The 13,656-nt window shown below is 40.8% G+C and overlaps 1 protein-coding gene across 1 annotated transcript in view; it reads left to right on the top strand.

The window, feature by feature from the left end:
* The window catches only part of FBXW8 (F-box and WD repeat domain containing 8), a 64,166-nt gene that overhangs the window by 36,749 nt on the left and 13,761 nt on the right, over window positions 1–13,656 (top strand). Inside the window, exons 6-7 of the mRNA XM_024195575.1 lie at window positions 694–890; window positions 3,470–3,679. Of these exons, the coding sequence (XP_024051343.1) occupies window positions 694–890; window positions 3,470–3,679 (407 nt within the window). The remainder of the gene's footprint in view (window positions 1–693; window positions 891–3,469; window positions 3,680–13,656) is intronic.

The following is a 13,656-nucleotide window of genomic DNA, read 5'->3' on the forward strand; positions in this document are numbered from 1 at the left end:
GAAAGGAGCAACATTCCTTTTCCCTAGCCTGGGATACTGTGCTCTTTAGCTTTCAAAAAATGATAATCTTCTCTGCATTTCCCCCATTCTCTGAAACATCAAGATTTGGAATTTACGTGTTGGTTGCAAGCTATATGTAACTGTCCTGCTAGGATCAGACCCTCGATTCCACTTTTCAAAGGGCACTGAAATCTCCCATCCTGTCCCTTTGTGCACAGTCCAAAACTATGCAAAGACACTTTGAGTGAGAGAATGTGAGGGGGAGGTAATTTGAAGCATTTAACCTGGCTTCTTCTTGATAGTTCCTTGTCATTAAGTGAGGGTAAGTGGAAGTAGATGAGTCTTATATTCGCAACTCTTTTTTGGAACTCCTTGTGTTCTTGCGAATGGTTTGTTCCATCCCTGGTGCATTGAGAGGAGCAGGGTTAAAGCACATACCAATGTTCTCTGAAAGTCACAATGTAAGACTTGATCAGGGAAAGAACAGTTATTACCCACACTAGAGCCCACTCTGCACTACTTTGCAGTGTGCTGGAGCTCTAGTGGCCGTAGGGAGTGAGTCCTGAAGGTGCTCCAGAACCTGCCTCCTGTGTACCAACCCAATTCACTAATACACAGACACTGCCATCCTCAAGCTACTTTTGTTTATGAAATAGGGTAACCAGAATCATTTGTTTTGCCTTTTATGTGCAGGGACTGTTAATGTTTGGAGTCTCATGATAGGGCGTGAACCTATCCATCATTACCAGCACAATCAAAGGATACAGGCTTTGGCCCTTGGCTTGGAGGGTGCAGCCATCGCAACTGCATCTGGCTTCCAGGTCAAGGTGGAAAGCCCTGATGACAGGGGATACTGGCAAACTACTGCACAGTTTGAAATCCAGAAATTGGTGAGTATTTTCCGGCTGGTCAGTTTGGTTCCAGGTGTTCCAGATCTCCTAATTCTTCCTGGCCAAGCGGGATCTTACAATGACCTTAAAAGGATGTTGCATGAGCTATGTGAGAACATTAGCAGCTAGCTGGTATTGCAGGGAGTTAATGCAGGTCTTTCATCCCTGAAGAGCTAGGATGAAATCCTGGCCTAAACCACAAGTGAAAATGAAGCTGAGCCCATATGGTGTGGGAGGTTTTGTTGTTTTTTAATTATTTTTTGTCAACATTAAACTAAGTTGGCTCATTTGTAGATCAAGGTTTTCTCACATAGAATTTCAGATCAACACTAGCTGATTAGTTCTGAGGCAGGATATCACAAGCTAGCTAATGCTGTCACTTGCGAAGCTGTAACTGGTTGCACAGCTTCTTTAGATTACACCTTCTGTCTATGGAGTTCTGAGGCTATTTTCTCTTTTTTTTTAAAAAATCCAAAATTTATTATGGGCCAAGTCTGTTAAATGGTGTGAGGGAGGAAATGAGCATATTAAAGTATAAATCTTCTGATTTCTGATCAGAACAAGAAAACTGACTGTACAACGAATGGCTGTAGAGCTCTGATTAAACAAACCCTAATACGACTTCCCCATCTTCTAAATGGAAACATCCGTAGAATACTTAAAAACAGAACAAAGAAGCCAACAATTTTGACACGTTTTCTAGTAAAATATTAAAACATCAAAGAAAGAACTCCATTGGAACTGGGTCACCCTGTCATGTAGTTGTGAAGTGCTCCATCATGTTTATTTCTGTGGATATACAGAAAGATATCCATCTTCAGTATTCTTTCCCCTTCCTCTGTATGTAATACCAGCAACCCCTCTCCCATTTAGCAGTATAGGAAAAGCAGAGTGACCATGATCCCCCACACCTGAGCGTGACCCCCAGGTTGAGAACCCCTCACCAGTTTCACCAGCACATTACTTTAACCTAGCAACGTTTCTGTGGTCTTAGTGGTTCTAGCAGGGAACTGAAAGTCAGGGCTCCATTCCTGGCTCTTCCATTGACTTACTGTGACCTTGTGCAGGTCACCTAATGTAACCTCGTGTTGCTTCAGTTTCCCCATCTGTAAAATGACTCTGTTAATATGTGGTGATAGTTCTTGAGGTGCCCAGAACTGAGAGTCACCTCCTTACCCGCTTGCCTCCAGCAGGAAAGAGACTCGCTTGTGCTTACCTGGGTAACTCCCTGACACCTCCAGTCTGTTAGCCACCCAAACAATCTCCGCTGGGCTCTGCCAGCCCTGACTTTGCCTTGCAGGGTAATAGTAGGTGCAACACAGTTCCTGAGGCCGTTTGAAGCGTTCCCCTGCAGTATCCAGCCCCTTAGCCACTGAACACTGACAGAAATACCAGGTCAGCTGTCCCCAGAGGAACTGTGTAATTATCAGTCTTTTTGGTTCAATTCAGGATCAGTTCCTTTGTAACATCACAGTACTGAGATAGATTTATAGTGAAACCAATCGTAAATTTATTATCAAAGGTTAAGATTTAAGAGATGGTGAGTAAGGATAATGGAAGCGGAAAGGTAACACATAAAACAAAATCATAACACTGATCTTAGAGACTAAACTTAACTTTAACAGGCTAATCATCTGTCTAAAGAAACTTCTCTCACCCTAAATGTCTTTAGCAACATTTCAGCTGAGCTTGGTTAAGATCTTGTTTTCATGAATGTAAAAGTGCTGTCCATTTAATTCCCCAGGTGCAGGAAAAAAAAATATCTTTTTGCCTTTCTCTTATGTTCCCCAAAGTTCTTTGTCTGACCCCAGAGACAAGGCAACCCCCTGTGGTTCAGTCTTCAGTCTTGTCTCCCAGTTGATTTCCCATCCCCCTGTTGACTTCACATGTAAATGGGGCTTCCATTGTAGTAGCTTACAATGGTTAATTTACATTTTGACAGATACATGTTTTACCTACTGTCTAGAAGAAACCTGTTTTTCTCTTTGGTTGATGACAGACTTTAAAACCTTTCGGTGTCATCCATCCATACATCTCAAATGATTATGAGGATCAGTATGACATAAGCTTTTATTAGAGACCTCACTTGACATCATTTATGGATAAATACTGTGAAAGTGGTGTGCTAGGTGAAGTGAGTTTTTCAGACCCGGTAGGAGTTGCTGTTACACAACAGTGAACCTGTTGGCACCAGTGGGCTTTTGTGTCACATGTGTACCTATTTCCTAGGCCTGTTATGAGACTTAATGAATAATTCTTTAATGAATAATTCTTCTTCTTTAATAAATGTGCACATCCTGAGAGTCTTAGATGAAAGGTGTTATGTGTAATAGTATTCTGTTGTAGGAGTCAAACCTCCAAAATTCAAATAGACCAAAAATCAAACACCATTTAAAAAAAAAAAGAAATCTTGGTTCCAAGAAGGTGGTTTTAGATAGTAGCCACCTATGGAGCTGTGTGTTAATTCATTTTTTAAAGAGCCCTGTTTAGCGTATGGCCATGCTGTGTATTTCTGATGACAATGTAAAGGAATTTTCAACTGAAGTGTAAAACACTAAGAAATGTCTGTGCTGTTTTAGGTCAACTTTCTCCACCTGGTTCCAGATGTTGTTGGGAGTCCAGTGACTATAGCAGCTGCTGAAGATATGGTCTACCTCCTGAAAGCAGAAGAGTCGGGCAAAGTTCTCCATTCTGTATATGGCCAGCCTGTCACATGTCTAGATGTATCTGCCAGTGAGGCAGCCTTTGGAGTAAAGGGCTTTGGCTGGCTGTTGAATGAGACCAACAAGGTATTTAAGTAGCAAGCAAGGTATTTGAGTCATATAACAGTAAATTTCTTTGTCGCTTCCCCGGAGTACTCAAGGTTGTGAGGCACCTGATCACTACCTCACCTTAGCGTGTAACAGTCTGGTGTGGTTCAGCTTGCTGAAACCAGCGGTCTCTGGCCCCACAAGCACTGACTTGCAGGTTTCCACAGACCTCACCATCATGGTACAGGCTATTGCTAGGTACACTCTAACCCCCGTGTCCTCGGAGCGCTCCCTGCAGTCTCCAGCCCATCACTGGATACTCATAGTAATTACCGGGTAAGCTGCCCCCAACAAGACAGTGTACACACAGCTTGACTGGCACAACTTGGATTGGGTCCTTTATAATAGCACTGTAATCTACTTGTAGTGAAAACAAATGCTTTTTATTAATAAAGATTAAGATTTAAGAGATACCGAGAAAGAATAATGAGTGGAAGCAGAACTGGTATTGTCACGCTGTGAGGAGTGGCTCATGAGTATGAGTGCCTGCCTCAGGGCAGACGGTCAGAAAACAGGGCAGACACTCCAAACTGGTGGTATGTTCTATAATTAGATTTCACCAAGCCAGTGACAAATGTGAACTCCCGGACCACTATACCAGTTTTATCGTGGAGTCATAGACCATCCCCTTAGACTCTCTATTCTATCTTGCCACCCAAACAAACTGGACTTTGTGATAAAGGGTAACTTAAACCAAAAATCACACTACATCAGGTTACTCCCAGTCCCAAGAGACCAGTCACTCATCCAGGTCAAGCTGCATGCTAGATCTCACACCAAAGACAACACTGGTAGCCAATTCTGTCGTAAACTAACTAAAGGTTTATTAGCGAAGAAAAGGAAATGAGAGTTATTGAGAGGTTAAAGCAGGTAAAATAGATGCACAGGGAAGTCACAGTTTGTAATTCCAAATGGTGGCAGTGATGCAATAAACTGCCAGTTTCCCCAAAGTTTTTTCAGTGTACCCAGATTGTCTCTGGAGATCTCCGCTTTGCATCTGGTATACACATTAAAAAACCCATACCTTTCCTATTTTATAAAGTAGATTCTCTCCTAAGAATTCAATCCTTTGAGAGCTACTGGTTTTCAGTCAGTACCAGGATCCAAGTTTTCAGGAATATCCCCACACCCTACAGACGGTATCCTCAGTAAATGGATACCAAAATGGCTTTTGCTTCTCCTTATATTTCTCCAAACTCATAGTTTTGACCCCAGAGTTTGTTCTCCGGTATGCTGGCTCCGAGTTGTTGTCATATCTTTATGTTGACCTGAAATGCAAATATAGGTCCTATTGTGTTTGGCTTACAGTGCTTTATCTACATATGAACCTTGGCAGACATAGAAACATACATCCCTTTGTCTGGCAAAATCAGTTCTTCACCTCTGGTGGGAAATCATACCTTGATAGAGACTATAAGGACACATTTTCAGTATACAGATATAACTTTTAAATATAATCAATATGTACATTTTACAATTATATTAATGACCAGCATGATCCTGGCTTTCATTTAAGATCTCACATGACAGTCTTTATAGATAAATACTATGACAGCAGTGTGTTAGATGTAGTGAGTTTATCAGGCTTAGTAGGAGTTGCTGTTACAGAACATTGAACTCTTTGCCAGTTGGCACTGAGTGGTTCTTAGTCAGAACTTCAAGTGGGAAAACCCAGGTCCCTTTGTACAATTAACAAAAGCCAAAAGAATTCTTTATTTTTTTTGCTTTGTGTGGATGGAGTGGGAGGTCAGTTTCTTAACACACTGCTCTGAGGCTTACGTGAACTTTCAGTATTTCTTTCAGTGAGCATAAAATGAGGAAATGCCAGCACTTTGGTAATTCAAGTACCCTCCTGAGCGACGTAAGTTACACCGACATAAGCACCGGTTTGGACAGCGCTATGTCGGCGGGAGAGCTTCTCCTGCCAACATAACTACCGCCGCTCGCGGAGGTGGTTTTATTATGCCAACGGGAGAGCTCTCTCCCATCGGCATAGAGCATCAGTGCAGCTGCACTGCTGTATGTGTAGACATGCCCTTAGTCAAAAGGCTCATGCTAGCTTCTGTAAGTATTCTATTGCTACTCCCCAGCTGCAAGAGAGAGATTTGTATCTTCTACTGCTTCAGTCCTCTAGGTGGAATTGTTTTCTTTTCAAAAATAAATCTACCTGAGGCATCCTAAGTAATGAGTCAAACCCTGTTTGTGCAATCCTTGGAGAATGCTATTATTTTTCACTTCAGTATTTGAGCTAAGTTACTTCCAAGCCTATAAGAATGGTGAGATGTTGCTTTAGGGGGATGGATAAATAATCTTCATATGTCTGAAGCCTTCTGCATTTTGCTATCTTCATAAGCGTCTTTGGGCAGTGGCAGAGTTGATAAGCTGCAGATTCCGTTTTTGCAACTGTACTGAATCTATGCTTAAAAAGCTGATGGCTCAGGCAAGCTCTACAGCTTTTAAAATTATTGAGATTGAACAGGGCAAGCTTTTAATTTTTCAGTGAGATTGACATATGTCATTCGCTACATCATAAAATATTGATTTTTTTTCTTGACCTAGTGTCTAGATTAGTCCACTGGACATACGCACCACAGAAACTTTGTGTTGCAGTGTGGGCATAATATGTCAAATATTTTACTGTAGAATTTAAACTTTCACTGGGAAAAAAGCTTCTAGTTCTTCTGATGGTATTTTTTTTTCCAAATGTGAATCAGAACAGGGGCTGTCTTCCAGAGTCTGCAGACAGACTGAAACAGTAGCTCTGAATAGTGTGAATTGCCTCATTCATCTCAATGGAGTGTTAATTCTGAAACTGCACGAAGACCAATTAAATGTTTTAAATTATTTTACTGCTGATGTCTTTATTGGAAACATCCAGCTACTCTGTGTGTTCATTGTGGTTGAATATCACAGAAGTTAGATTGAAAAGACCTATTAGGTATTAATTCCATCTCACTGGCAGTGTACAGATTATACCTTACATAGCCTAGTGTCTAGGGCTTTTCCCAGTACCATTTTAAATGACTCAGGCAATGGGGTTTCTGTCACTTCCCCATGGATGTTGTTCCTCAGTTAATAGATCTCATTGTTAAGAAATCTTTCCTGGTTCTTTTTCCTGTCTAAATTTTCCACAGATTAATTTCATCGCATTACTCCTACTCAGGTTTGTAGTGAGCTGTAGGAAAGGGGAACAGCAACCCCTGGGGGAAGGGAAGGTGGGGCATGGAGCAAAGGGGTTGTTGCTGGGGTGGGAACTGTGGCAAGTGGTGCACAAGTGCAGTTCTATCACTTTTCCCCATTTGACAACCAAATAGAATGGGGCAGCTTTATTTCGGTCTAGTTCCACTGTTGATGTAAATCTGCATCTAAACTCCCCTTAAAGTTCCCTTTTCACACATGAAACTCTGAAAGAGCCATAAATACCTCTAGGGGTGAGAGATGCTATGAGGCCGTACTGTCTTTATTAAATCCTTTGCCATCCTAATCTAATATTTTCCCCGCAGAGGTGGGGGGTTAGAGGATAGAATTGCCTCATTCAAGACCATTACATTGGCTATCGCCTTTGTGCCTCATAAAGGAATAGAGAAATCCACTTAGAGTCCTTAGCATCATTCTGTGGAGTCGGACATATTTCCTAATTTAGTTCTGAAGTATTTGGCATTTGATGGCAGATTGTATTAAGCAGTGCATCAGCGCGCATCCTAATCAGGGCAATGTGACTGAAGTAGTCCAGACGGCGGGGGTATGTTTGACAAGGACGCTTGCTTGGCATTGCTACACCAGCTGACATCACGCCGGAAATTAATTACTAATGTCTATTATGATAATTATTCCCCACACACAGACGTGAAGGGACTTTGCATCGGTTGATTACTTGAGTCACAAGTTGATGGTCTGCGTCTAGAAGAGCTTTAGATCTCAGAAACACATTGATCGTGAATTCCAGTGCTGTTTTCTAATAGCTACAGCATTCCAATGTAAAAGCTGCATCCCATTTTGTTTCATGTGCAGTATACTATAAATTATTAGCTAGTGGCAATTTTTGTGGGAGTATTTTTGGCCACACACTAGTTGCTCAATGTTAAATTTTTTTTTAATATTGAACCTTTTGGCACTAACAGGCCAATGCAGAATGTACTGCTTTCCAGAAATACTGTATCCTTGAAATATCTAGACACGGCCAGAGTGCGCCACAGTCCATGGAATTCAGAGGTGTGAGTAATGGTTTTAAGCATAATGGGTCAAATTCATCCCTGCTGTAACTCCATTAATGTCAGTAGACTTAAACCAGGGGTGGCTTTGGTTCTGTGCATATGGGGGGGAGGGCCATTCTTTAAAAAGATGTTTGACCAAAATTCACTTCCTTTCTTATTTGATTAGCTTTCAGTCTCTCTTCTGGTGTCAGTTTCACTAGGCCTTTGGTTACCAGGTCTTCTAGGGTGAGCAAGTCCTGAAGTTCTAATGTTTTTTTTAAAAGGTAGAAAAAATATTTTGTTTGCCTAAAACCTCTTAGGCCTTCTTTATCCATTATTAAAAAGCAAAGAAACACAAGCCCATTGTTTTTTCTTTACATGTCAGCTTTAAAATCAGCGTACTAATAAACTGGCCTGTTTTTAATCCCCTGTTTCTGCTCCTTTTCAGTGATGGCATTGGAGCTGGCATCCTGAGGCCTGCTGGCCAGCTTTATAAAGCTACTGTTTTAGCTTTTACTATACATTCCATGCAGTTTCACTTGCGTAAGGTCCGTGTTAACATGTTGTTAAACAGCTGCTGTTTCACCCTGGAAGTGATTGCATTTCAGTCATGGATGAAAGGTCCTGCAAGTGGATCCACATGAGCACAGGTGTCTGCCCAAGTGGGTCCAGTTGCAGGAGCTGGGCCTTATATTGTAAAGTGTCGGGGTAACTTTTGGGATGAAAAGCACTATTAAAATAGTCTTGTTCTTTTTTGTTATTTAGTATTGATTCCTGTGTCTAATTGTCTTTCCTTCCTTTTCAAGGTACTGCCTTCTAAACCTTGTAATTGTCTTTCTAATTCAAACCTTTAGTAACATCCTAGTACTGCTAAGATGAATGACTTAAGTCAGGAAAACCTTAGTGTGTACACACACACACACACACACACACACACACACACACACACACACACACACACACACACACACACACACACACTCACACACACACACACACACACACACACACACACACTAATTAACCAGTATCTTGCCCAAGAATAATTGAATCTGCCTCCATGATTTTCCATTGAAAACTTGTAAATTGTTTACTAAATTGAAAGAGCCATTCATTTTTGCAACTTTCAATAACAATTATGCAAAATATATTTACCTATGTTTCCTAATGAAAACGACAAGCCGCTTTTTATATACCTGCATTGAGACTTGGCACAACGCTTAGACAAGTATCTGAGATTTTGAAAATGTTGCCCTTAGGATGCATCATGAATATTTAAGGAGATTATCTGCAAAGCCAGGCAAATAATTCATTCCATTTTGAGGACCAACTTGCCTTCATATTACCCATCCTAATTTTATCAGGCAGGAAGGGGGATAAAATAGTGGTTTTTTTCTATAGGGTAGATGGTTTAGTGGACAAACAATATCCTTTCACCTCTGGCTCCCTGAACTTGTACATCAGTCTTCAGCCACAAGTTAAATGAGTTTTGCTGACCTCATTCCAGTCCCTAGCAGACATCTGTCCACATCACAGAACCATCAAATTTGGCACAATGCTGGATGATTGGCAGTCCCTGTTCAGGAAGGGTCCAGTACTGGAACAGCAGGGGTTGCAGGTGCATTGGCAGAGTTGTGTTGCTGAAGCTCGTACACTGCCTGCCTGCACAATGTCTGGCTCTACTTAGTGTTACCAGCTTTGACTCTATTCAAATAAAAACTTAGAAGGAAAAATAAACCTACATTTAATTGTTTATAGCTTCATAGATAATTTATATGGCAGGCCATAAGTGTTTGGAGGATTCTGTAAAGAGCATTGTGCAAGAGACCTGACTCTTGCACTGCTGGGAACGCTGCAGACTTTTTAGATGAATCATAACAATGCTTTCATGGATTTTCTGAGCTGGCCCTTTGAGCACGACTTAGGGCTGGGAGCACTGCTAAGTGCACCTGAGATAAAAGTTTTTGTTTGCCAGCATAAAGTCACCTTTGGGATGGCAGGAAAGTCAGTTTTCCACATGCTCACAGACATGGTTGTGTTACCACTTCTGCACAATGACTTATATCTGGCAAAGACTTGCAAAATAGTCTCTCTGGCTGATTGTCAAAAATTACATCATATTGGAGTAAACTGCTTTTAAATCAAACATCCATTATTCATGTATATTAACCACTTTTTTTTTTTTAAACTGGCTGTTTTGTGTATGATTTACTCTTTTTATCTCTGGGTCTCTTTCTGATTTTTTCTCCTCTCTCTCTCTCTCTCATATCTGCTCTTCTTAAATCTTAGCTCATCTTTAAATTTATGGAGCCAGTACACTTGTCTCTGTACGAGTATCAATATGCTGACCTGGCATTTGTTAATAGTCAAGTTTCTGATGTTGCAATACTGTGTGTTGTGTTTACAGTAACCACTATAACCGTTCGGTACAATTTACACCAGCAAACTGTCCCCCTAAGGCTTGTAAACTTTTTATATTTTTCCCCACATGCTTCTTAGAAATAAAATTCAGAACTTTCAGTAGCGACCACCAGGGGCGAAGCGTAACTTGAGGAGGAGATCTGACTCAAGCATATGTGATAGAGCTGTGTCCACTGTTGTAGATGGCATGTAGGTTGAATGCCTCTTGACCCATGGATTTAAAAAAAAAAAAAAAAAAAAAATCCTCACAAGTTCTGTTCTTTTCTTAAAGGAAGCCCTGACTGGCTAGCAATTCCATGAACTTCCTTATTGCTGAGAGAATATTGGTGTATGCAGGCAATGTGTGCAGCAAAATCCAGTGGATAGGCCACAGAACTGAAAACAAAATGATGTATATTCTGTTCCCAACCCTGACACTGAGTCCTTTTGTGACTTTGGGCAAGTCGTGTAATTTTTCTCTGTTCCTCAGTTTCCCACTCGGTAAAATAGGGTAATGTCATGTGTCTTGTGTAAAGCACTTTGAGACCTTAGCACAGCTCTGTAAGTGCTAAGTATCATTATTCTTAGATATGTCCATTCAAATGAATGGAAAGTTAAGATGTTCCAGGAACATGTGTGCCCAGTATGTTATTCCGTAGTGAAGGGCCAATGATTTCAGTACATCATTGACCATTGTTATACCTTTTCCTTATTATTCGTATTAATTATTATTTATTTACGGTTACATAGTGCCTCTTATATGTAACCACTGCTGAAAAGAAGCCACTTCTTGGGGTGTTACTGGCAACAAAACACAACAGCTTAGGGCAAGAAAAAAAAACATAGCTGGATTTGCTCTGTAGGGAGTTATTTCACAATGCAATTGCCTGAATTGGCCGTTAGCCAGGACACTGGGGTGAATACCCCTGCTCTTGTGAAAAGTACTGCCGGCTCTTTGATAACAAGTGCTTGGGGACTCTGTTTTATGTTCTGTCCAAAAATGGCATCTCCAGCAGCATAGTATCCCGAGCCCCATGCTGGGCTGTTGGATGTGCATGGAAGAGTTCCATCAACACCATTTCCTTCAGCACCTGCGTTGGGGGTTTTTTGTTTTGGTTTTTTTGGAAGTGTCTCATCCAAAGTATTTATGCCATGCTGGACCTTGCTAAGCTATAAGATCTAACAAAGCTCACAGCAGAAGTTGGTCTGGCTGCAGAAGCTGTAATTTTGTTGTTTGGTATTCTCTCTGTTAGGTTCTTGGACTGCATTTGTTAAAATTTCCACACACCTGCTGATTTCAAGTTTCCTAACTACAGTAAGTTTTCCATTCTCTTTCTCCCACCCCTCGTTCATTCCTTCTAATAAGTCTGTGAGCCTGTTTCTCAGCACATCTCTCTGAGAACAGTGGCCACAGCCTGAGACTCGCCCAGCTCGTGCAACAAAGAGGGAAATTAGTCTAATGCACCGCCTTAACAAAAGGGAGAGTAGGAGCATGAATAATTAATATCACTAGTCTGTGGCAGTCAGATAAAATGAAGTCCCATTTGCTCAGCCTTATTAAAAGAGAGAGAGAGCGCGCGAGGGAGAGATGGTAAAGGTCGTTAAGGGACTTGTAACATGGAAAGAATCGCCTCTGAGATGGATAATGTGTTTTCTAATCTCTGTGGTCTTTAACTAAACATAATGGTAAAGGTACTCTTTGGATATTTCTGCCTTGCTGAATTATTAAACATTCTGGAAGATCACTTGACTCTCATCCAGTAACTTAGATTTTTGCATTTGAAAACTGTTAGTAGGTAAAGATTTTGATTTTTGTGTTTTTTTTAGGTCATTATATATATATATATATAGAGAGAGAGAGATTAGATATAATGCCGTTCACCCCTCTTGCCCAAAAGTTCTGTTGGAAGAAGGGGGTACCTCAGTAGAGTATTACCTTAGGGTACCCTATTTCACACCCAGATGCTCTAGGTTCACTTACCTTTACCAGATTTATACCCATTAGGTCACTAGTCTTGTGTGTCCATTATAGGATTATAAGTGTCTTTAAAAGGATAATCTGTTTGCAGGGTGCATTATAAGATTATAAACCTCCTAGAGACCTTATGCTTTGTTTGCCCTTTAACATGGAGACCCTTATTTTAACTCCCAAGTGACCAGATATTTTTATGCTTTATCCTTGGCCTTTATAAAGAAAATCCTAGTTACTTTAGGGTATTACAGCAGAGCTCCCCAGAAGTGTTACAGCAACTTCAAAATTGTGTTGTCATTTCATTTATAACCTCCCTATTTTTAAGGATTTTTAATTCAGGTATAAAATTGTATTCTGGTTTGAAGCTTGGTAGACAGAGAAAGCAGTAAAAGCAAAAGGGGTGGGTTTAAAAAAAATTAAATCTTATGAGCAAAGAAAAGGTGAAAATATGTACTAATAACACTGAAGAGTATCTTTTTGCAGACGAAGAGCCACTAGGGCAGAAAAACATATATACGTAACATAAACAAATCCCTAAAAAAAGAGGGGAGATAGGCCAGGTCTACACTACCGCGGTAGTTCGACGGCTGGCAATCGAAGTTCCGGGTTCGATTTATTGCGTCTGGTCTGGACGCGATAAATCGAACCAGGAAGTGCTCGCCGTCGACTGCGGTACTCCAGCTCAACGAGAGGAGTACCGCGGAGTCGACGGGGGAGCCTGCCTGCCGCGTGTGGACCGCATCTGAACCGCGGTAAGTTCGAACTAAGGTATGTCGACTTCAGCTACGTTATTCATGTAGCTGAAGTTGCGTACCTTAGTTCGAATTGGGGGGTAAGTGTAGACCAGGCCATAGAGAGTGGAAAGAGACACAGACGTTATCCTGTCATGAATGTCAATAGATATGGAAAGTCTGGTGGATCAGAATTTTTTTTATAGTTTTGTTTTGTTACAGATAAAAAGGTTAAAGCGTTGGGCAATCTGTAAACTACATGAGTGTAAATAAGTGAATATGTTAATTTAAAAAATGCCTTTTGCCCACTTACTACAGAACTGGAAAATTGTTCTGATTTTGAAAATGAAACTTGGCAAGCAATTAGAACAATAATTGTGTTCAGTGTTTGCTAAGAAAAGTTCAAGGTATTTAAATGCCTGCACATTAACAGGTTTTCGTAGAGGGCATTCCTGTTCATAATGATACATATTTGAAAACTGTGTTCCAGTTTTATGTTGACAGGATAGATTGGAGCTAAGATCTATTAGGTGAATTAATAGTCTATAGACACTCAAAGTAGCAGCTGCAGGGAGTTTCTCGAGCAACAAGAGGCACTGCCTTATCTCCAGGGGCTAAGTGTGCAACCAGAAAGAGATGGTCTAGATTCTTTGGAACTAC

The sequence above is a fragment of the Terrapene carolina genome, unplaced genomic scaffold (assembly GCF_002925995.2).
Source record: "Terrapene carolina triunguis isolate 2854851 unplaced genomic scaffold, T_m_triunguis-2.0 Scaffold951, whole genome shotgun sequence".
NCBI lineage: Eukaryota > Metazoa > Chordata > Testudines > Emydidae > Terrapene > Terrapene triunguis.